The 26,589-nt window shown below is 35.2% G+C and overlaps 1 protein-coding gene across 3 annotated transcripts in view; it reads right to left on the bottom strand.

Moving 5' to 3' along the window:
* Positions 1-26,589, bottom strand: part of LOC149555448 (TOM1-like protein 4) — a 171,652-nt gene that overhangs the window by 17,742 nt on the left and 127,321 nt on the right. For all 3 annotated transcript variants that reach the window (XM_089829510.1, XM_089829508.1, XM_089829509.1), the window contains 2 exons: positions 22,651-22,811; positions 8,829-8,910 (listed from right to left, as the gene is read on the bottom strand). In XM_089829510.1, the coding sequence (XP_089685636.1) occupies positions 8,829-8,910; positions 22,651-22,811 (243 nt within the window). The remainder of the gene's footprint in view (positions 1-8,828; positions 8,911-22,650; positions 22,812-26,589) is intronic.

The raw sequence follows: 26,589 nt of genomic DNA, 5'->3' as shown, positions 1-26,589 counted from the left end.
CATATATATACTCAAGATTAGATTAAGCATTTATATATTGTAATTAGTTTATATTGCCGAGCGCACATGATGCACATGTAAGACCTTATTATTATATACTGCCGATAGCACATAATGCTCACGTTATGATTGGCAGATTATATTACGTAGTGCATGCTTACCACTGTGAGTGGAAGCTTTGTCAAAGGAAGTTTAACTAATGTTTGCCTTTGGTTACAAACCATCGTGACTCGACTCATGTTATACATCGTGACTATCAGGTTATATTGGTACGTGACCTTTCACCATGTCTTCTCACTTTTACGCACTTATATATATATATATATTATGATCTTTGGTGTGAAGTAGATCAATCACAGTGGAAATCGTACTCTCACATCGCAGATCATAATACATACCAGTCAGAGATATATTCTGTTTCAATACATTATTTAATTCATCAATAAACATCAAGAAATAAGAATTACAGTATCACTATAATTTAACGTCTGCATTATCAAGACTTATAAAAATTGAGATTTACACCAATCAAGACCACAGCATAATAAACTTTACAAATGTATGTTTCACATACATATCTCTGTCATAACAAGTCTGAAAATATACCAGCTTCACATATAACTAAGTTGAATCATGTGCATAATATATATATATATATATATATATTCAATATCTTGTATATGGGTCGATTATACTGGATTGAGTGAGTTAGTGAACACTAACTACTTGTGACCTTTCACTATTAAGAGTCATGATCGATCCTAAAGTTGCTCTTGAATATATTATATATGCTTTCAGAGATCGGAAGATACACATCAAAATCAATAAATGTGATATACTTCCTACAGTTCGAAGATCATCATATTTGCAGAACAATACTTATCATCTTAATTAACTATCCCATTTTAACAATAGAAGTAGGGAAAATTTCATCATATGGCGGTTAGGCCATTGGAAACACTTTATTATACCATCTCACCAAACTTTGTAGTTCCCTCTTCTTAATTGAATAATTGGATGATTTGATACACCCATTATTTTCTCCCCAAAGTAGACAAGAAATAAACTAGAGGATGAGTACTAGCATCTAAGTGCCTTCCAATAGTTATGCACTACATTTAGCAGATTAAGGCCAGTAGAAAATCATCTATGAGCCAATAATTGCTCATTTTCAGGAAAAAAAGGTTAGCAATTAGATTGAGCAAGTTTGTTGATGCCAATAGTGCACTATTATTGGGGCATTTGTGCAAATCATGCACAGCATTGGGACATTTATGTAAAAGAATTAGATCAATTATTTAGATTTTTTGGTTGTCTAAGAAAATGGTTAATGGCACAAAAGGGGTAATGTTTTGGGTAACACTCTGAAATTACCACTTTTGGACCCTTTGATACTTACCAATCTTTGTTAGGAGCTTCGTTAATACCGTGAAGCCAAAACATATTGTTTAAGTTGCCAACTCACATTTGAAGAGAACAAAAAACTTATTGAAATCTGATGTATAGTTTAGGCTCTACCAAGTGTGTGAAGTTAGCTATAATGGCTATTGTTAGACTTTCCCTATTCCAGCAAAATAAAATGCAAAACTACAGACACCCCCCACTAATCATGTAATCATAGAACACCCCCAAGAAAATATGATTTAGCAATCTCCACTTAAGTGCAATTGCATTTGCCACATATTGAAAAAGGTTAATTAAAAGTACAACTTTTTATTGCAATGAATACTAATTGATAGCACCATTAGGAAATAATGAAAAATTATGCTGTTTTCTATAATCCCGCTTAAAAAGAAGTTTCTATGAGCTTAAACAGACATCCAAAAGTTCCAAAAATAAAAACTACTTAACATCTACGAAATTACAAACCCTAGAATATTTGTGTATTAAAGTAAAAAAGAATCTTCAACAACACATAGAAAATGAAAAATTAGCAAAAAATATCCGAAAGCTTCTAACAAATGAAGGTTCTAAGCCCAAGTTATAAGTCTTCAAAGTTTGAGTTGCAAAAGTGAAAATGCCAGCGAGGGGGGCCAAAACTTCAATTCATTTACTGACATCAACACAATGTCACTGCTAAGTTTATTGATATAGGGGCAACTTTGGGGGTGCCACCAAATGTAGAACTCCAACAAATAACCTTAGACCATTGCTTTGGAAGCACAATTAAATCTGGTAGCCGCAAATAAGTTTGGTTGTCCCATTAAACTTGTTACCAACTCTAGCAAGTCTACAAGATGTTTTAGGTTTATTTTTCTTCTTTAATATTTTTAAGGGCCACATTGGCTATGCTCCATAACTTTGCAGAGGGGTTGGTTCCTTCCTGTGCATGTCAAAGGCTATAAGATGCCACTAAGCAAGGTGCAAGGTCTAGGCCATACGAATTTAGCTACCTGGTAGTAACTTGTGGGTACGAGTGGCCTATAAGGCTTCCATAGGTCATTATATATAGATATAACATATACTTTTTTAACCATAAATGGACAATTTCCAAGAGTTCTGCACTCATTTCACCAAATTTTTTAACTCCTTATTGAAGCACCTAGAATTTTCGATGGTTTCAGGAGGACTTGGAACTTCATTTCCATAAGTTGGTGAATATGTATGTAATGTCACTTTCTTAAGCGACATAGAGATGAGTAGAGGTTAACCTATCGCTTAAGTTCCTATAGGTCAATATAATGGTTAGGGGACTCATTCAGAGGGTCATGGAGCTTTGCAAGGGCTCTCTGAGTCATTTCAGACTTTAAGAGGGTAGTTCCTACATTTTAGGGAGGTCTTGTATTTTTTAGGAGGCACTTGCAGTTGATTGGGTGACCACTACAGGGACTGCAAAGAAGAGCAGAATCTTTGTGAGCGGTTATAGGTGTTTGGAGAGAGGTTTCTAGTTTTTAGGGCGAGTCCCTACTTTTAGGAGGAACTGCTAGTTGGCCTGCATGACTCAGGCAACATCAGTGTTCACTGTTCATAGTGCTTCAGTCAGAATTCAGTTCTGAGTCCAACATCGTAAATTAAAAATTAAAATACTTCATAAGTGAGTGGACTTAATAAATTAATATAAGTGAGTATTACATTCACTTTATATCAAATAAATAATAATGTTACTTTATATTACCATAATAAAAGAACAAGTTGGGGCTGATGGACATATTGTCATTGATGTCAAAGAAAGGACAAGCTATTAGTATAACCTTCTTCAATGTCAAAGGAAAGGAAGAATGATTCCAAAGTAACTGCATAATACGACAGTGATGTTATTGGTAAAAGTTTAAATATAAGCAAATAAAGATGAAATAATTATATCTATATGGTCAGATTTATCAAATCTGATATACATATATTTATATATTGTAAGTATGTTTAAAACAGTGTATATCAAGATCAGAGAATATAATGAAGTTAACAGCTGGAAAAAGAAACATCATATGTAGTATGCTGAAATAATTTATACAACAATAGAGGAGTACGAAGAGCACCATATGTACAATGATATGTTGTGAAAAAATGAATAAAAAAGATGGGCCTTCAATGATGACAGCCGAATACAAACAGTGACAAAAAATATAAAAGCATATGCAGCGTTTTACAAATCTATATACCTCTGGTCAATCCAGGTGCACAACAGATGTTAGAGCCACAGGATATAGCATTCAAATAAAAAAGGCTTACAAAGCTCCTCCGGCAATAATAAACAGTGGTTTCATATGAACTATGGAGAAGGCTGAAGATCAAATTATGGACAGTGATATTAACAGCAGCAATGATTATCATGGTGAATGTGTGGAGACATATATAATATTAGGAACAGATTTGATATACAAATAAAATCTCTGCAATAGAAACATATATTACTGCAATACAAGTGTAGAAAGCATTGTTTTGTGATGTCTTGGATACCTATGTGCACATAATAAAAAATCTAAGTTACTGATTCGGATGTGCATTCCGGAAATGGATACGGGATGCAGGGAAAATATTTTTTTTGGGTGTGGATGCAGGAGGAAGTGTGTGTGTGTATATATCTATATATGCAAAAAATTTACAAAAACAAATCATTTGATAGTATGACTATGATACTTCACCCTTTATCAAAATTAATGATATTTCAAAATTCATATGATATATCAATATGTGCTTGTTTAACTTTAGAGTTTAGTCTTAGACAATAAATTCCAATAGGTCATGTTCAAGATTCCAACAAAATAAAAACTTAATTCATGATTGAAGATTCAATCAACTAATATACATCGGAGTCTGAATCATAAGGATCCGCAAGAAAATCCACATTCTCATCATCATCTCCAACTGCTGAAAGATCATTAGAGCACATACAAATAAAAATAACTCAAGTTTGGGCATTTTTTATTAGATTTGTAGGCGCTGGGCCCGTGGATTCCTCTGGATGCGTCCGGATTCCCTGTGGATTCTAGCTGGAAGCCAGCCACAGGCCTCCAGATACTAGCTTCCAGATGCATCGGGAGGCCTGTGGCTGGCTTACGGCCAGAATCCACAGGGAACCCAGAAGCATCCAAAGTCCGAATGTATCCGCCTCCAAAGCCGCCTGATCTGGGGATGAATTGGTATCTTAGTAAAAGCTCCATGTTAGAGAAGAGAGTTTCCCAGCAACGATTAATATGGCAAACTAATGAAGTACAGTGTGTGTTTACAAGACTTCAAATGAAATGTTCAACAAAGACAAAGAGAATGCAGTGTCAAAGATTGTGCAGCAGTGTAACAAATCGCAGAGGACATCGGGAGTATATAAGGCAATAACGACCCTGCAAGTGGCATACATACCTGCCATGTCATCAAAGACTGTACAGTTTCAACAAGACAATTCCACATCAGTTACGAAGTTCTCAGTTGGTGTTAAATAATTGATTCCACAGCAGCGGCAATTTAATCTAAGTATGCGATATATAGATAAGAGCGATTGAATAGAATGAAGATGGTGAGAAGCGATTAGAAAGATATGCAATTAGTTTCAATATGAGTGGACAGAATAGAAGCCTGATAGAGTTTGGAATCTCATGACTAAAACGTAATTACAAACCAGATATAGATGCCGTCAGGGAACCATCAAACAGACTATAAGGAAAAATGAAATGTAACAAAGTGTGTATTCAGGCGATGCGTGTGATGTCAATACAAGGGAAAAAGAATTTATCAAATGAATAAAATAATTTGACTTCCTAAGTATAAGGAAAGCTAAAGAAATATTCCATTCCTGATAATGTTGGAGGATGGGATGTTCCACAGTAATATAAAGTCGACTATATGGAAATAATAACAATTACATCAAACACCAAGTCATTATGACGGCAAACATGGATTAATTGTTTTTTGGACACCATAAAATATCAAAGCAACATAAAAGTCTATTGGTGATGAATATAAAAGGAAACTATTAACCTTCAATTTAGTTATCAAAAGTCATGCCTTTTAATTTTGAAAAGTCATGTCTTATATTGCATGAAATATAAATATGAGGTGAGAAGTTGGGGGATTGATGTGTAAGGAAGGAAAAAAAGTGTGAGAGGTCAGCAGTGAAGCAAAGAAGAGAGAATATTTGTGAGTGAGTGGATCATATGAGGAGCTATTAAAAATATATATTCAGATAGAATAAATAAGAGAAGAGTGTGCTTTGAAGAGAGTAAGTTCTTAGACAAAGAAAAGAGGAATTGCAGATTTGTTAGAAGAAAAATGTAGAAGAGAAGTATATGCAGATATAAAATAAAAAATTGGGAAAGAACAATTGTGCAAGAAAAATGTCCATCATTAGTTGAGCCGACAACATTATCAAGCTGGAAGAAAAGGTTGTGTGTAGTGGGTTGGTGCTCACGAAGACAACAGTGGGGGTTGGTGCTTCTAGGAGGTTGCAGCCTGCGAAGTATGGGAGTTGGTGCTTCTAGTGAGTTGGTGCTCATAAACATAGGGGTTGGAGCCTTTAGTAGGTTGGAGCCTACAAAATATTGTAAAAGACAAGTTCATATATAAAGCAATTATTTGTCATGGTATTCTCCCGCATTGGTTTCCACGTAAAATATTGGGTCATTGTGTTCATGTGCATAATTGTTCGTTTCAGCATTTGAAGTTAATTGTTTGGATAAAGTTTTAAACTGACAAATTTGTTATTATACTGATTCACTCCTCCCACTATCAATATAATCATGTGCTCTTTAAGGTCCCCCTTGTACCATGATGCCTAAGAGAGATTAGTTAAGTTCTTTTTGCAAATAGCTTAATTTTATTTAAAAGGTTGCCTAAGGGGGTTGAGGGAGACCAAGAACTTTAAAAACAAAAATGTAACCCTAAAAACAAATTAGTGTTTGAGGCCAATAAAACATGTTCTACAATAAGTCTGGCGTTTGGTGCTATCCATATAACCGGTTGCCAAAGGCCAAAATTAAGTTGTACAACATGATTTCTAGTTTACTAGGGATGACTGGTAGTTTCTTGGGTGGTAGCCCTTGCTGTACTACCATCACATAGTTGATGGACTTTTGTAGTTTGTACCCATGGTAATATTCAGTCAGGGTTATTTTGGCATTTTAGGATTGATAAATTTATAGTTGAGCTTGTTGATAGCTTGTATATCAGTTTTTGGAAACAGTTTGATCTTCTTCAAGTTGGGGTTCTCACGAGGAGAGAGATCGAGGTTTACATACTTTGGTTGAGCATGATATTCTTATAGTTGCCAAGGATTGCATTTGGTGTCAAGATTGTTGTTATGGATCTCACTGAGATGCATTAGCAATATGAGTCTAAGGTTATGCTTAGAGAGGCACAATGTCAACATGGTAGATTCTTTTTGAGATCGATTTGGAATCCTAGCATTGGCATGCATATCGGAATTCTTCAGTGGATCCATGATGAGTTGCTTTACTTGGGTGTATCAATGTTTATATCACAGTAACGCAACATATTGGTGGAGTGATTTGTCTCGGATTGGTATAGGATCTGGGAATTGGTGTATAATGTGTAGGTGTAGGCTGCTTGAGAAAATGCAATCTCTAGAAAGGGAGGAATGTAATATCCCCTTCTTACGCAATAGAGAGGTGAGCAGAGGTTGACATATCCCTCAAGTTCTTGTAGGTTAACAGTATAGTTAGGAGACTCATTCAGAGGGTCATGGAGCTTTGCAGGGGCAATGTGAGCCATTTTAGACTCTCAGAGGGCATTTCCTAGATTTTAGGCAAGTCTCTTATTTTTTAGGGAGAACTAGTAGTTGACTAGACGACAAAGCAAAGTAGGATCCTTGTGAGCAGTTACATGTATTTGAAGAGGTTCCTTTTTTTTAAGGAGTCCTTGCTTTTTAGTAGAAAACTGAAATTCCTTTTTTTATATAGTTGTCCCCTTTGTTGTTCCATAAATCCCCATCCTAGAAACTAGGGGTAACACAATTTATTATCCAATACTCACAAATTTGGAAAAAATGACATACTAATGGAAGAAGGTCAATCCCATCACAAACTTTGATTTTTTTAATGTTCAAAATCCTAGCTCAAACTACAAGATTTTAAATTTGCATGAAAATACTGGAAGATTCGTTAATGGCAAGTCTCGAAGGCATGAAGATGGCTTTTATTTAAATGGGCACAATGAAGAAGTGAGGATAAGAGCCCTCCTACATATATTGGAAGGAATATTTCTAGAAGTTTTAAAAACAAGATTTTTCAAGCATATGTACTTTAATCAAAAGATTGATGTTGCTTGGTCATCTAGTTGGTGTGGTGGTCACTTGAAATGATTTTGAGAGGAACACAAGTAGTTTAATACATTGGAAGAATGCTAAGATCAATTAAATTCCCATTTTCCTTGGGGCTTATAATGCCCATGAGGTAAGTCAAAAGTGTTTGATGACCCTTGGCCCAAAGTTTCATAGCCCCTTAGTGGAGGTTCAAAAATGTCCACACCAATTGGAAAGCAGAAGACTTTACTCACATTGTTACGAGTGATAAATTTTGTTTCCAGTAAGCAGGTCCATACACATCTTGAGAGTTTTGTATTCCAGCACCAATGATTTGTTATATTCTTGTATTTTCTTGTTTCATTGTTTGAAAACGGTTAGTAAATAGCATCCTGCAACTGCTAGCCACTTTTCTTTTTCTTTTTCTTTTTAAAAAATTCTTCAAAGTTTTCTTCTCTTGGAGTTTTCACAAAACATTTTCCATGCCCCTTTTAGAATTTTAGTTTTCTACTCCCAAATATTTATTTCTTGATATAAATAAGATCCTCATTTCATCTAATAAGTTAAAAAAAAAATCATGTCTTGTTAGAATGAGCAGAGAGAACAAGTTTTAACGTTTCAAGATATTTTCCATTCGACTTCAACATATTTTTTCTAGAAATATTAGCTATATGAAAATATAGTGGAAAAGCAATAATGTGATCCCCAGTTATATCTTGTTCACAGAATATGAAAACGGGACAAAAATTCAATTCTCAGAGTACTAATTTCATTGGCTTTGCAAAAGTAAGACATACCTAATTAACAAAAGCAATCTCAACAACATTGATAGATCATAGAACAAGAAAATTTACACTTCATTATTGATAACAATTTAAATGATGCTATTAACTTGAATAAATTGACTTTGACTTTTCAAATTGAAAAGAAATGAAAGTAAAGAACAAACAAATCAGAGACAAATATGTAAGAACTGATAAGTCAAATTGGAAAGAACTACCCGATCCCATGAATGATACAAGAGTAAATGAAAGTCTACATAAACTACAAATTAAGTCATATGTTTCTCATGAGAAATTTCTATAATAAAATAACATATTAAGTGTGATAGATCATAGGCCCACAAGTAGTAAGTTACCTCTTTGTTGCATGGTTCTAGAACATTGAGCATTTCCGTTAATACCTCCATAGTACTTCTAGCCTTTTCAATATCCACCAAACTGTGATATGATAACAATTAAAACAGATCTCACAATAGTCATGAGCATGTAGATGCAAGCATCTAAAAATACCAGGCATGATGCCATCCTTAACCTTTTATTGTTAGTGTAAAAAGGTAGAAATCAACAAAACAAAAACAAAAAGAACTACTGGTGAATCTACAAACACATAAATATAACCAGTCCAGATTTTGATTTCGGAAACATCATAACCATTACTAAAAGTAAAAATATAGAAATGCTTATCTGATTGTATTTTATAAATACTGCACTTTGTCTTGTTTTGATCATTAAAAGAGAGTACATCGCACAAAAACATGAGATTTCATTAAGAAGGGATCAATATGAAAGAGTGTAGCCATCAAACATGGCACAAAATATTTGAACTCTATAAACCTTTACATCCAAGCATAATTCAAAACAAAAGATGGACGACTATTACAGAGGTAATTGGTAAAATATTGGATAGATTAATGAATTAGCTAAATGCTCATATATAGTTTACAAAGATGACGTTTTCAGAAACATTCTAGTAACAAAAGAATAAAAGAATTTAAGAAACATTCTAAAATTTAAAAGATTTATAACATATAGAATATTGACCATTAAAAGAATAATACATAAGATATTCAAAGATATTATTCTAATACCCCCCCTTAATGGTCAATTTGTCAACTACACCAAGGAACCCCTTGAACTTCACAAATGGATCCATCTTCAACCAGTTGTTGGATGAAGTGATAATGAATGTCAATATGCTTCATTCACTCATTGAAGACTGGATTTTTCGCAAGTTTGAGCACCCCTTGATTGTCACAAAAGAGGGGTGACGGGCTGGCCTAAGACATATAGATGTTAAAAAGCATCCTGCAAAGCCAAATCGCCTCACAACCTACTTTGACTATAACTCAATATTCAGCTTTCATTGAGGAAAGAGATATTACCTATTGCTTCTTATTTGTCCAAGTGATAGCACTTGTGCCCAAATTGAAGAATGCCCAGAAATGGACTTTTTGTCACCAATAGAACCTTCCCATTCAATCTATGTAAACGATGAGTTGGGGATCTTTGGTTTGTCCATAGAGGATACCAAAGTTCGGTGTGCCCTTGACAAAGTGCAGGATGCACTTCACTGCAGCCCAATGATTTGAAGTAGGAGTTGTCAATGAAGTAAGATATGTAACTCACTACAAAGATGAGATTAGGTCTAGTGGTGGTGAGATAGATCAAACTACCCACTAGAGTTCTCTAAATATGGATTCCTTCTCGAATGGAGAATTAGATTGGACTGACAACTTTAGACCAACAGCCATTGGCGCAGATGCAGGTTTGCAGTCTTGCATTTTGAATTTGTTAAGTAGAGCCTGTACATACTTAGACTGAGAGATAACGAGGCCATATGACTGTTGTCAAACCTCGACACCAAGGCAATAGTGCAGAAGCCCAAGGTCGATTAGGTCAAAAGTTTGGTATAAATTTTGTTTGATTTCTTGAATCAAAGATGTTGAACTACCAATGATGAACAAATCATCAACATAAATAACCAAAAAGATGATGTCACTTCGAGTAGTATTGGCATACATGTTTGAGTCAGAAGAACTCCTTTAGAAACCTTGATCCATAAGGTACTTATCAAATTTCATGTACCATGCCCGAGGAGTCTGTTTGACAACCTAGTGTTCTTATCAACAACCTTCAATTCAAGAGGTTGCATCATGTACACCTCTTCTTATAAATTGCCACTGAGGAAGGCACGTTTGACATCCATGTAATGGACCTTCTAGTTGCACTAAGTTGTCATGGTGACAACTAATCTAATGGTGCTCATCTTTGTTTTTGGGGCAAGTCTCCTCATAATAAATCCCCTCATGCTGAGAGAAGCCTTTGGCAACAAAACAAGCCTTATACTTATCTCAAGTACCATCAACCTTGTATTTGACTTTGCAGACCCATTCGCATCCAATAGGTTTCTTTCCTAAAGGAAGATTTGACAAAACCCAAATGTTCTTTTTCAATAGACTATGATACCCAGTTTTCTTAGTTTCTTCCCACTTAGGTATTTGTTTTTCCTTTGTGTACTTTTGAGGCTCATACACACTATGAATGTTGGCAATGAGAGAAAAACTTACAGAATCAAAAGGTTTTCTCTACTTCTGAGAAGCTCTACCCTTAATGAGTTCATCATCATGAAGATTTCCAATTGCCTTAGCTTGCCATTTAGGCCAAAAAGTAGAATTACCAACATTAGAAGTAGGAGGTGCAATGGAATCATCATCATCAAACAAAGATTGGATGAATCTTGACGGAAATCAAGTACTCTGACTAATTGTCTAGGCGAGTATGTAGGAGAAGGAACTGTTGGAGAGGTAGGAAAGGGAAAAGCCTTCTCAGTTGAAGCCCTCCAATGAGGTGGACCTAACAGAAGACGGATGCCCATGTCTTGAGTCTTGAGAGATTGAACCTCTACTTCTGAGAAGCTCTACTCTTAATGAGTTCATCATCATTAAAATTTCCAATTGCCTTAGCTTGCCATTTAGGCTGGAAAGTAGAATTACCAACATTAGAAGTAGGAAGTGCAATGGAATCATCATCATCATCAAACAAAGATTGGATGAATCTTAAGGGAAATCAGGTACTGTGACTAATTGTCTAGGCGAGCATGTAGGAGAAGGAATTGTTGGAGAGGTAGGAACGGGAAAAGCCTTCTCAGTTGAAGCTCTCCAATGAGTTGGACCTAATAGAAGACGGATGCCCATGCCTTGAGTCTTGAGTCTTGAGAGATTGAACCTCTGAAACCATAATTGGAGGAGAGAACTGAAATGGCCCTTGTTCTTTGTCAAAGACCATATTGCAATTGAAGATGGGACAATTAGTCTCAATCTTGATCAAGCAGTACACTTCGTGATTATCATTATATTCGTTTAGCATGATTTTTTGGCTGTTGGCATCTAACTTGGTGAATTTATCATCAACTATCCAAACAAATGCAATGGAGCCAAAAACTTTTAGATGACTTATTCTAGGCTTACAACCTAACTAGGCCTCTTTTAGAGTTTGCTTCTTTAACAACCATTGTAGGAAAGCGATTGAGAAGATAGATGACATTGTGGACAACTTCAACCTAGTACTTCTTTGGAATACTCATGTTTAAGCATAGACCAGGCCATTTCGATGATCGTGGGGTTTCTATGCTCAACAACATTGTTTTGCTAAGGGGTTTAGATGGTTGTTAATTGGTGCTTTATGCCATGCTGTTCACAAAAATAAAAGAAGGTAGAGTGTTAAAATTTCTCAAGTTTCCAAGATATGTCGTAACTTGTAATAGCACTTGTAGAATTTTTATGCTTTTCAAGTTACTTTCTCAAAGCATATGTATATGATTTTAAGAGGCATGTCTCTGTAGGGACATGTCTCTTTATCTCTCATTAGACATCAATAGCATTTTCTTATTCTCATGATTAGAGTAAGATAATGACTTATATATAAATATATATGTATATATACATATATATATACATTAAAAGAGTTGAGTATATATCTCATATATATACAAGGTATTTAATATATATACAAATAACTTCAATGCATTTTTTTGACTGAAACTACACTAACATTAACACTCCCTCCTAGATAGGGAGGACAAACAAATAGGCAAATATTACACCATTGGCAATATTTAGGAATGACACATCAAGGAAATCTTGGATCAGAAGATTTCCATTATATGATATCATATGAGTATTGGCCTATAAGAATATCAACACATGATATTCACCAAACACTATTTTGATATCATATTAGGTAACACGAGTATTGGCCTATTAGAATATCGGCTCATGATATTCACCAAATACCTATCATATATGTACACACAACTTATAAACCGTCAATTTAATGACATCTAACACTTAGTTGTTGATTACAAGATAAAGCCTTTCACGATCTATTTCAACATTAAAATGAAATTATAGCATGATTTAAGTTATTATAAGATTGTCACCTTCCAATAGCTTCTACAAATACAAGTGATAATCATTTGGAAGTCATCACTTTGTCATGTACACAGGGGACATGCCCATACACACATGGCGTCAAAAGTTTACATGAAGTCACCACGGATACTGTCATGTGGTGTTGTCATGACATCCACCATGAAACATATCAGAGAATAAGGTTTTCACCTCAAACTTATCTCTCATAGACAAGAATGTATTACAAAAGATTGCACTTGGGAATTCTTCTTCACAAGGAAACACTAAACTTTTGACCGCCTTGCCAAGGTTACCAATAAAGTCTCAAACTCCCTCTGAGTCTGATATCAACTTTTCTAACCTCTTCGTACAAGGTTGTCTCTGATGAAGTGTCAGAATCCCTTTGAATTTGCTATCATCCTTCTAACCTCATGGCAGCAAGTCATGTCATGCTTCCCTAGTTCAATAGGTGTCTTGATAGCATGAGACCTTCCAGCCTACATACATGAAACTTTATCCCATGAGTCATACTCGTTTTGACTGCAATAATATTTTGATTGGTAGAGAAACCATCTCAGCATAGTCTACTTTGATGAACCAATATGACAGATTTTCGGAAGCAAACTGAAAAATATCATCTATATGCTCCCTCTTTGACGGATGTGCAAACTCCCTCTTGTTATATAAGGGTACTCATAATCATAAATATTCGCTTCAAGAGCCTCACTTTATCTAGCATGATTATCAAATGACTAATGAACTCTAAATCATAACTTCTTTGGAGCTACTGTCATAAGATTGAGTTCTGCACAATATTTGGCAGCATGTGTAAAGTACCAACCTTTTTTTCTTGCAAGAACATCCATAGACACAAAGGAAAAGATCAAGGCAGATAGCACTTTATAGTATGTGTAGAAATACAAATAAGAGAGAGACTGCAATGTGTAGATAAATGTAATACTCAAGGTTAAGAAACACTTATCTTCACATCAACATGCTTGATATAAGTTGTTCCAATGAAGGTTCATATGCATAAAATTAGAGAATGCCTCCATTTAAGCATTTGCCAAACAATGAGAATAGAACATTGGCTATTATTCCCCTCACAATGTGGAATTCCCATTCTTATATTGTTGAATAGTTTTGCATCACATCCAATATGGAAAACTTCTTTTTGTTCTTCTTTTCAATACACCTATACTCTGTTGTAGAAATATTTGAGTCATGTCGGGACATGTTTGGATGCTTTCTAGCTTGAACATTCCAGATGAAAGTATAGTTGATAGAAAACAATAAATATATCGATGAATTTATTAGCAACTCATTGATTCAAGATATATATATCATTATTTTGGAAATCACTATTCACTCCCATATTGTAGTGAACTTTCCAAAATATCGTATTGTCTTTTTCTATTCTTGTCAAAATTCATTTCCTGCGAATGAAGACTTTTGTGTACAAGCAAATACAACTGTAGTGTTTCATCAAAACGGTGCATCATCTGGTCTCTGCTACTATTAGACAAAACTCACATTAATATAGGTATATTGTAGTGGAATTCAATGAACTGAACCATTCAAATGTCGATTTCAACGAACAAATGTCTCAAAGTTCAGTCAACACGAATAGTAATGTTGGCAATTGTGATCTCATCCACGATTTGTAGGCATAGAAATCGTAGATGCGTCAACATATTCATCAAGATTGTTATCTTCACATACATAGTCAACTTTTCCCTACCAAGTTCCATATCTAAAGGTAGGCTTTAGCAACCACCTTAGATTGCCCATGACCCAGCCACATCGGACCCATCAGCCATGGTGTTGATAGAATTTCACAAGAGGATAGATGCTATAGGTGAATGTTCCTTTTTGCCAGAATACAAAACTCAATGACTTGTACAGAAATTCGACTGCCCAATCACGTGGGCTATACATTGCATTAATATAGTCATATATGAGACATTTCTTTTTCCAATTATTATATTTAAATGAAAATTCCACTACTTCTCTCCATAACAATAATACCCCCTAATATGCATATGCCAACCGATTTGTGCCAACAACTTAGAAGTATATGGGATAGTTAGGGATTTAATTAAACCCCATGGAGGATACAAAATGCCAATGAAGAATATTAAACTATTAGCAATGAAAAAATACCACTTCTAACATTCATGTGGCTTATAACAGGGAATGCATACCCGAGTATACTATTGATAGTAAGTGGAAAGACTAGAGAATACACATGGTAAGTCGAATGTCTCCCTTTAGCATTTTATGAATACCCAATGGTATATTTCTCTGCCACTTGTAGACAGGAGAATAGAAGCAAAGTAGAGGATATCATGCTTAGATAATTGCACGAGCATCTAAATATACATGGAACTTCAACCAATTCAATAATATACATCCTCCTTCAGAATGCCCACTAATATTTCTTTAATCATAATATTTAAACCGACAGATATAATCACTACATCGATGTTCCTCTCCTTACTGCAGTGGAACCCCTTAGTTCTCTTATGTCAATATTCAAGAACAAAATGATATGTCTTCACATTGTAGCCTAAAAAACCAATTTGTTTCCATCAAAAGGGAATGACCATCCAGAAATGAAACAAGCCTCAATGATGATTTATGTCGTCTTCAGTTCACTTGCATTTACCAATCTCTAATAAGTTGCCAATAATGTTGTGTTTACTACTTTACACCACTGATGAAGGAGAAACCAATCACTGTGTTTGTTGCAGCAGAGATTTGAAGAAAATGCCAAGGATAATGGCCACCAAAATATAAATCTACCAAGAATGTACTTTGCTGGTCTGCAAACATGAAAATAGAAACCCGGGCTATGAATTCTACGCAAGGCACAAGAAAATGAATGTCTCAGTGTAAACTATCCACCAAATATGGATCTAAGACATCTGATTAAATGCCACCAATATTCGTCTGTTTGTGCATGATCTAGAAGAATTGTAGGAGATTACCGGTCAACAAAACACATGCAGTCATAAACAATGAATCAATTTAACCCAAGGCAAAGAACACATAGTTAGTGAAGCTAACACCGGATACGTCCAAACATACAAGCCCAAAAATCTTGATGGGACGCTGCCAAAACAGGTATATGAACTTCACATTGGTCTTCAAAAGATTACATGACTAAGCCACATAAATGAATTTGTTTTTCTTCCTAGAGGATCCAAGGTGCACAGAGAAGTTGATTCCAATCTTGACCAGCTCATTTGAGCAGCCCGTGCATTGTCAATCTATAACAATGATTTAAGAACTACCATATCCACCATTTGTTAATGTATATGATCATATCACTTATAACTAAATAACTATTTCTTTGCTTTCCTGGTGTTGAAAGTTCTTTTCTCGTTTCTTCCACACTCCATCTATATTATTTGCTTGTGGTGTCAGGCTTTGACAATTTCTCCACTCGATATGTGATATTTGAGAGTTGTGAGTGCTCTCAAGATAAGACGCTTAACAATAGGACGTAATGCTTCCTATGTGGATTGTAGATAGCATCCATATGATTTTGATTGTGGATATCAAATTCTAATTCTGTCTGCAGTCATTAATAAAATCATGGCTGAGAGATCCACACAAGGCCTACGCAACATATACTCAACGTTGTAATAGAGGCGTCCATACATCTTTGACCCAGTCAAATATCAATAGATTTAATTTCATTCTCCATTTTTAGACCCCAAAGCGAATTGCTCTGATACCATGTTAAATTTTCTCAGGTTATCCAGATATGGTGTAACTTGTAATAGCATTGTAGAATTTTTGTGTTTCAAGTTACTTTCTCAAAGCATATGTATATGATTTTAAGAGGCATGTCTCTTTAACTCTCATTAGCTATTGATAACATTTTCTTATTCTCATGATTAGAGTAAGATAATATATATATATATATATATATATATATATATATATATATATATATATATATATATATATATATATAAAACATATATATATATATATATATATATATATATATATATATATATATATATATATATAAAACATTAAACAAATTAAGTATATATCTCACATATATACAAATATCTTCAACACATTTTATCCGACCGAAACTAAGTAACATTAACATAGAGGAACAAAATTCTCCCCCATTGTTAGTTCTCAGAGTAGCAATATGTTGACCAAACTCTTTTTCTATAAATGCCTTGAACTTTTTAAACAAAACAAACACTTAATGATTTTCTACAAAGGAAACACACCCACATTTTACAACTGAAATCATCAACAAAAAGTAAAAAGTACCTAAATTGTAATTAGGGTAGGGCATACCCAAAGTGAGTGAACCTTTCCTTAAAACCCATTGGAGTGGATGGACCGGTTTCCCTTTCCCCTTTCAATAGTAGGGGGTAGGGCAATCACAAATTGAAATAAAACACCATCAAAGGCATATGTAGGAACATAAGCATTTGACTAGAGCTTCTAGTACAAAATCATGCCGTTAGATTGACTAGTAGTTACATTATTTAAAAATCCATAGCGAAAAGTCCCATTGGTGGAAAGGAAGCAAGCTCCAAGGGTAGTTATAGATTGCAAACTTGTTCTAGCAACTTAGTTCGAGTGCTAGATTCTCTAATTTGGAAGACGTTGATCCACCAACAACATAAGTTTCCTTTTGCCATGTGATATTTGTATATTGCCTTTTCCAACAATGGTGTACTCTTCTCCAAAAAAAAGACCAAAACTGAGACTGGCTGAAAATCTGTGAACCAGTCTTGACAGTGAGTGAAGTGGCGAGAAGCAACTGAATCAATGTACCAAAGAGAGGATTTGACATATTCTGCATGTCTTTTAGCCATGAAGGTATTCAAGGAAAACTCACCCTCCTCAATGTGTTTTGTAGCATGTGCTTTAGGCTATGAACTAAATTGTACAACACTCAAACTTCATATCACCAAACTTATGGTAGTAGTTGCACTAAATATTTTTCTTCTTTGGGTTTTCTAGTGATTGAACAAGAGGATTCTGTTGAGAAGACTAAGACAACAGACAATTGCTTGTCATTATGAACAGAGTTAGTTGAAGATGAGTTGGTAATGCTAAATTGTTGTTTCCAATGATCTTGCTATAGAAGCATTATACAGATATCGTAAAAGGAAACATTAGAATGAGTGGAAGCAATGTTGAGAATTTGAACAATGTGCTCATAGGAGGATGGTAGATTCTTCAGGGTGATCACCACCATGTCCGTCTTTCATTTTGTGTCCAATAGCTTCCAACTGACCTCAAATGTCTTTGATTTTATTGCGATCATCTTGCAAGGACACTTGTTCATCTATCATGATTGAGAAAAGCAAGTTCTTTCAGAAGAACACACAACCACTCTTACTAGAGGTTTCATGCAAGCTTTTGAGATGCATTGAAATATCAGCAGCTATTTTGCCAAAAGGAACCTGCTGTAGCCTATCATCAGTGACCAAAAACTTGATGAGTATAACAATGTCTCGATTTTGCTCATCAAATCTATCCTTCTCTTTCCTTACTCTCTCAAGACAATTAGTCTTTCCCAAAACAATTTTGCCAAGACAATATGTATTCAAGAATCCTCATCATACGTTGCTTCCAAGTATTGTAGTTTCCATCGTTGAATTTCCGACTCCCCTCAAGTAGAATATTTATCAGATATGCTGTTGTAGAAAATTGAGGTCAAAGGTGATTAACTAAATGACTACATGAATATCAAAGAAGAATATGATCAACGCATGCAAATCATGTTGTAAAAGAGACTAATGTAGAAAAAAGGTACAAATTTCCAAACTAAATTGTTGATTTCTGGGCACAAATCCTAAGAATTGTGGAAAGACCCAAAAAAATTCAAAAACCCAAAAAAAGGTCTCAAAAGACCCATCAAAAATCTATAATCAAAATTTCAAACCAACAAAAATATAGAGGTTACTGCAAAAATCCTTAGTTGACTATAAGAGAAGGCGAAAAAATAGTTACAGAGGGTTGATATTTGTAAATTAAAATCTTTAGATCTTGTCTACAAATAGTAGAGCCAACAAAAACAATGTCCTGGGAGGGGATGATGACCTTTGAGCAAAAAGGATGAGTGTTGAAAATGGCATCGATTTGCAGAGAAAGAGAACCAAAAACAGTGGGTCGTGTTTGAGAAGAAACTCATGGAAATAGAACCTAGTTGTTTTGGAACAATAAACAATAAAAAATGACCTAGAAAATTTAGAGACAACATTGTAAGCAGAGATGAGAAGCACGAGCGGTTAGGTTGTAGGAAAAACAACCTAGAAATGGGTGAAAATGAGAGTCCAAGGTCGTCAATAAGATAAGACAAATCTACCAATGTCCAAGAAAGAGAGTCTAAGGGACTGTTGAACCAAGAAGGCCAAACTACATCAGAAGCACCAAATGGTGCCTGAGGAAAGAGAACCAACAACTAAACAACGGTGCCTCAGGAAAGAGAACCAAAAACTAAACAACTAAGAAAGAAAAAAACCAATAGCCAATAACCACTAAAGGCTCTGAAATATTGAGGAAAAGTCCAAAACTGAAGGATAGGCCATGAGGCAAGGATGAACCCCGTGCCATCTCTATGGACCTCTTGATGAAGAGGAAAACGAAAGAAGTTTTTGTTGTGTGGGAATCTTGCGAGGTCTCACAAATCTGGGATGCCCAGTGGGGGGATTGAGTTGTCGCTTGGTACCACGTTTCGGGGAAATTGTGGAAAAGAAAGAGGTGATGACCCAATTGGGGTGTTGTCTTGCGAGGAATTTATGTTGTAGCGAGTGGTCTCAAAGTCTCAAGGCCTCCTAAAAGATAGAGTGCAAGGCACCTCAGGTCAATGTACTTGAAGAAGGATGCAAGAGACTGAGTCCCTCTAAACTAGTAGTAGAATCTCCCTTTGACCCTGTAGTAGATAGGGTAGAGGAAATCCACGTACAATTAGAAACATATGTCGTTGAAAGTAGGAAATGACTCATAAACATGATTGTAAAAATCAGGTGAGGAGCAGAGGAGAGATTGTGGGCTATAGATGCGAGCAAAGATGGGCGTCATTGCAAGAAAACAACTAGATAGCTAGTCATGGGAATGAAAAGGAAGTCACAGAAAATCAGCAATGGAGCTTCGTGAATCACAGTCAGGAAGCCAAGAGAGGCTCGCGAAGCACAAGCAAGAAAACACAAAAACACTTAGATGCCAAAATAACGTTGAAAATTTTAAGAATAAATAATTTCAGAAAGAAATTATAAGGTTTTCGAAAAGTTTTAAGTTGGCTTTGATACCATATTACAAAGGTAATTGGTAAAATATTGGATAGAATAATGAATGAGCTAGATGCTCATATATAGTTTACAAAGATGACATTATTTGAAATGTTCCAGTAACAAAAGAATTTACAAGATACACAATATTGACCATTTAAAGAATAATAAATAAGATATTCTGAGAATGGGTGTCATTGCAAAAAAAACGACCAGATAGCTAGTCATGGGAATGGAAAGGAAGTCACAAAAAAACAGAAATGGAGCTTAGTGAAACACAGTCAGGAAGCCAAGAAAGGCTCGTGAAGCACAAGCAAGAAACCACAAAAACACCTAGACACCAAAATAATGTCGAAACTTTTAAGAACAAATGATTTCAGAAAGAAATTATAATTTTTTCAAAAAGTTTTAAGATGGCTTTGACACCATATAACAAGGTAATTGGTAAAATATGGGATAGATTAATGAATGAGCTAGATGCTATCTTTTCTGGTCTGTACTTTCAATTGAAATTCTATGACTTTTGTGGAAAAAAAAGAAATGATAACATATTCACTGGTGTCTCTAGAAATCTTACTGGGTCTCTCAGGAGACTCATTTACTATAACATATCCTTGCAGGTTATGTTAGTGCTAAAAATTGAGGAGAAAAGGTTCAAAGAATTGCTGCAAGACGGTGCTGCTACCATGCTGAAGAAAGAAATAAAATTCGGGTACATAACAGACGAACCCTTCAATACCATCTACCTTTGAGCAAGCAATGAAGGAAACCAGAAGACTTGTTCAGGAAAACAGAACAGAAGACCTCCTGTTTCTGTAACTCCAGTAGCAATATTGCCACCTATGATGGTCACAGTTGTTCACCCAGGCTCTCAGGGATGGTCTATAGTAGTTTCTAGATGTACTAGATTAACTGTCTTTATGATGTCAAGGTAGAATGATCACAATGAATGTATTTTGGCAATTTTTGTATGCTACATGAATAGAGCCATGCTGCTCTAATATGAACATGTGATTTAAATCAGATATGAACATTCGAGATGTGGAACATAAGCTGTAAAGGTTGCAGAGCTGTACTTTTTTGTTAGTACATTATAGTCAATAAAAAATATGAGCTAGATGCTCATATATAGTTTACAAAGATAACATTATTTGAAACATTCTAGTAACGAAAGAATTTACAGGATACACAATACTGACCATTAAAAGAATAATAAATAAGATATTTTGAGATATTATTCTAATACGAACAACTGTTCATTTCCAGGCTCCCATTTGGCTTTGCATATTTTCTACTATGGTTTCTAATTTTATCACTACTTTCTAGATTTGTTGAATCTACTTATTTGTTGCATCTAAGAATTAAGAAAGATAAAAGATGTGACATGCTTGAAATTCAAATGGCACACATAAAATTTGTTGAATTGTTGTCATTGATGTCAAAGGAGATAGTTGAAAACCTACAAACTGAAGAATTGGCAACCTTGCCTACTTCTATTAGTCTTCTTTCGAAAAGGTGACCTTTAGCAATAATCTCAGGTTTTTCAATACAAATATGGTGTTTGGTCTTTGAGTGCGAAGTGCTAATTTTTCAACCGTGTTATACCAAATCTTGATGTTGTGTCCCCATTCTCTACCAAGATCAATCTCCCCATTTCTCCTCTGTAGGCTTTATGACAAGACCACTGCACCGAATGCACTCAAGTATTTAATTTTAGATCATACAATTCTTTAGTCATTTCATGGGATTGTCTAATGACTCTAATCTTATTAAGTGCAATGAAAGAAGTGTTTGTGTTCTAGAGGCCCAATGACTCTAATCTTATTAAGTGGAATGAAAGAAGTGTTTGTGTTCTAGAGGCCCAAGATCTCAGGTGATCTTGATCCTAAATGGCATGGAGTGATTAGAATTAATTTAAACAAGAAATAAATGGAGGAATTTAAGCAGAACCAAGTAAATAATAGCTGTGTATGAACCTAATCAGAAGCAAGTAAACACTAGCCATGTGTGATGATGTATGTTGAGCGAATAGTGAGAAAATTAGACAATAGCCACTATCGGAAGATAATTGTTGATGGCACAAGAACCTTCAAATTAATTAAAATTAGCAAAACGTTATTTCGATACCACTTGTAATTGACCTGATCTGGTCTTGAAACTCAATTTGCATAAAACAATAAGCAATCCAGGTTGAACTGACAAAACTGGGAAACAAAATGAGCAAAGACAGACAAAAGAATGCTCCTCCCTATAGAAATGAAACTCAAACTGATATTCACAATAACTCACAATGCCCTTTTTATAGTAGAAGAGATACAGACTAGATTGATTCAAAATATTATATGATGACTAAGAATATTACACCACTAAAAAACAGAATACATAAGGGTCTTCTTTGGCATATCAGACATAAATAGTTTACATCTTGTTACCATTAGATGCAAGAAAATGAAAATATAGTTCACAGGATTCGATGGAAATGTGCTTACTTCAGTCCTGGAAGATTAGAATCTGTTGATGCCTGAGCAAATTTGGTGCCATAATCTGGAGAAGTGGAAGATTGAGCATTCAGAGGGCTTGACTGTGTGTCCTGATTTTCCAACGCCACAGAAGTACTATCCAAATTTTGTGGAAATTTTACTCCTGCACGCTGTAGTTATGCCATCATCAGATCTACCTAGTGGCCATAATAACTCTTCCTTATATCAAAAGACGTATTGATAAAATATTATCCTAATTTCCAGACCTATACTATAATAAAATAAGAGTGCAAAGCAAAAAAAAATCTTAATACTTAAGGAATATGATATATTCATGTAGCTTGACATGTGATTTTTGGGAAGAATCACTTGCACATGAAAAGTGCTCCCTTTAAAAATTATGTTCAACTTATAAATTGAAGACTGTAAGTACAGTGTTTTATCTCACATGTGAATGAACGATGCTTTAGAAGGCTTTCCATGGAGCAATAGAATTATTTTAATTACCTTCAGTATTCATCATGGGTTTCACAAATGACAGAGCAAATTTGAGAGAAGAGATTAAAAGAGGAATAATACTCTAGATTACACAGTTACTGTTTAATATTTTCAAGATAAGCTATCGACTACAACATGGTCAAGGTCTTGGTCTTTCTCATAACAACAAAAGTCGAAAAAAAACATTACAAATAAACAAAAAACAGTTCAGAAATATTAATCTATGAATCAATGCACAGATAAGGATGCCAAAATATTTCTTAGAATCTATAATGTGCCTGATAGTGGATCACAAGTAAGCTTTCTTTTGTCATTCTCAAAATGGCATTTACAAGATGCACTGGATAATCCCATTTTGAACTGGCTTAGGCCAAACTATAAGTAGGATATGTTGGCTAACAATTTTGTAAGTCACTAAGACTACAACTTACAAAATGTGACTTTAGGCAATGGTTTAGTGAGATAAATCTCTCATCTTAGAAATTGGGGAGGCTCCCTTCTTACCCTAGGCGGCTTTAACAACTTAACTAGAATTACAAAAAGAACAGTTCACTTAATCAATTCCTCTTTTTTACAAGAATGATTCGCATACAACTACTGCTTTCCAACTTAAAAAAAAAGTGCTGTAATGCTACAATAATACCAGTGACCCTAGAATTGACATAAGAACAACACCAGAGGAAACAGTTCACTTTTTATATTTTGGTGGAATGAGTACAAGAACCCAAAGTCTTGTGCAATTATTTTGTATTGGAATTTAAGTAGAATAACCAGTAAGGCACAAAGTCTATTACTGAACACTCTTGGACTTAATAAAATTACCTACAATTGAAGCTCAAAGTTGTCAGTTCTAAGTAATTGCAGCCACTACCAATTATATCAATTTGTCCTCTTACAACATAAAGTCTTTAAAAGCTCAAATTGGCTTTGAATGCAATAGGCAGTTCAAAGTCTACACAATTGAATCAAAAATACCTCTTGAACAAAACATTAAAACATACAATCAATTCAAGAAAATATCGCCACATAACAGGTTAGTTTGGCACAAAGTCTCAAACCAACCTGCCTCTTTTATTGAAAGCATTTCAGATTAATATCTAAGCTCAAAGTCTTTATATATACAAACTGGCATAATTTTCTTGCATTGTTAAAAGATGATTATTTACAATGAGATCCCTCTTTTATATAGGAAAAGAATGGAGAAAGGTAGAGAAAGAAGGGGAAAACTCTTAACCACCTTGACTTATTCTCTAATTAACCAACTTTGACTTATTTAATGCTACAAGGCTTAAAGCACTTGTTACATGATTACATGTTATAGCCTTGCACACGATTCTATCACATTCAATTACATCTTGTTTCTCCATTACATGCATGATGAAAATATTTCAGGTGCCTAACAAGACACAACTTTTATTACATCATCCTTTTATCATGTCCCCAATTTTTGCCCTTTCTTAGTGACCACATTTCTAGCAAGGTTGGTCTATTATCTGGTTCCCATAGGCCAGCAGAGCATAGAGGGAACCAACCCAGGGGCTTTGAGAGTCATGCATGAGCTTCCCAAGTAGTTTGGAGTAGTAGCCAACAGTTTCCTACAATTTAGGAGGGATTCCTGATTTGTAAGGATTGACTAGGAGTGGTCTAGGAGACATTTGGAGACCTCGGCGAACGTTTTGGAGACTTAGAGTGCATCTCCTATTTTTTAAGAGGAACTCCCAGTTCAGTGACAGTTCTCTCAGAGGTGCACATAGTAGGGGAGTCATTGGGACTCAATTTTGGTTGATTGGGGCTGTCTCCTACTTTTTAGGAGCATCCCTAGATTTTAGGGATGGACTGCCAGTTGACCCATCTTGTCCAGCATCAGTCACAGACAGGTGACAAGGTTAGATTCATGTTTGATTGGTCATTTTGGGCCTTTTGGGACCATTTGGGAAATATTTTAATATATTTAAATATTTTTTAAGTTGGTGATTAAATAAATTAAAATAAGGTTAATAATATTGTTAGCCGACTGGATGGGTCCGGTGGTATTTTGTATTCTGTAGCTGACGGTCCGACGGTGTTTTTGTATTCTGTAGTCGACGGTCCGGCGGTGTTTCTGTATTCTGTAGCCGACGGTCCAGCGGTGTTTTTGTATTTTGTAGCCGACGGTCCGGCGGTGTTTCTGTATTCTGTAGCTGATGGTCCGGCGGTGTTTTTGTATTCTGTAGCCGACGGTCTGGCGGTGTTTTTGTATTCTGTAGCCGATGGTCCGATGGTGTTTCTGTATTCTGTAGTCGACGGTCCAGCGGTGTTTCTGTATTCTGTAGCCGACGTCGTCGGTAGATAGTTTGTAGCGGATAGAATATTTATGGCCGACGAACTCCTTCGGGAAGGTTCGGCGATAGTATTTATAGCCTGTCTGGGATTATTATAAATCATCATTCATCTACTATTGCGAATATAATTCTGCTGTTCGTGTTCATTGTCTGTGTGCGATCATTTATTTTACCTATACGGTAAACAGATATAACCATTTTGGAGTAATAAGGGGATTTTGGCTTCAGTTGATCAGGTACACCTATGTGTTATAGCTCGTTGAAAAGGTCTCGAATTATTATACATGATTTTTACTATCTGTAGACTTTTTGGTGCCTTCAGCTATGGAATTTTAATAAAGTAATGTTTTTCCTATAGCATGGACGATTTTAATTGGGAAAATGTTATTTTATTATATTTTATTTAAAGGGCAAAGTGTAATTTCCCTTTAGGGTTCAATTTACAATTGGAAGGGGATATAAGGAGATGGAGACCTAATTTCTTATTATTTTTTGCATATTGAAAAACTTGTTTTTGTGAATTGGCTCTGAGAGAGCAATTCTCATATGGGACGCAAACCCCAGGTTTTGGATTGGCTGGGACGTAGCCCTCAGCAGTTATTGGCATTGGATTCTTCAGACAGTGTGCGTTGCTATCAGGGATAGAGTACACCATTCTTTATTGTGGATTTAGGTTGCAGATTTATGGTTTCAGCGTTACAGATTGATTCTTTCAGCTGGGACGTGATTCATTGCAGTCTTACGACTGCCATTTGCAGCAGTTTGGCATCATTGTTGGATGTAAGCTCCTTGGACTTGCATTGGATTTATTATTTGGCTTTATAAATCAGAAATCTGCCTGGTACAATTTATAGCAATTCTGATTTGGCTCTATGTTCTTATTTATTTTCAGTCTCCTCTCATGTTTATTGTTCATTATTCATTACTATTGTGAAAACTATCAAAAAACACAAAACAAAAACAAAAACTTCTGCAACTTCTGTCTATTCTCAAAGACCATCAAAGAAATCACAGGAAAATATAGTTTATTAATTTAAAAACTACAACAGATTAGCAAGGGCATCTATCAGGGATTTTTCAGTGGTATCAAAGTCTACATCCTGTCAGCCTGTAGGGTTTGTGAGAAATT

The sequence above is a fragment of the Cupressus sempervirens genome, chromosome 5, assembly GCF_028749045.1.
Source record: "Cupressus sempervirens isolate cs-2001-9-10 chromosome 5, ASM2874904v1, whole genome shotgun sequence".
In the NCBI taxonomy this organism is placed as follows: Eukaryota; Viridiplantae; Streptophyta; class Pinopsida; order Cupressales; family Cupressaceae; genus Cupressus; species Cupressus sempervirens.
Note: the sequence above shows the minus strand (reverse complement) of the source record. Positions and strands in the feature narration are given on the sequence as shown.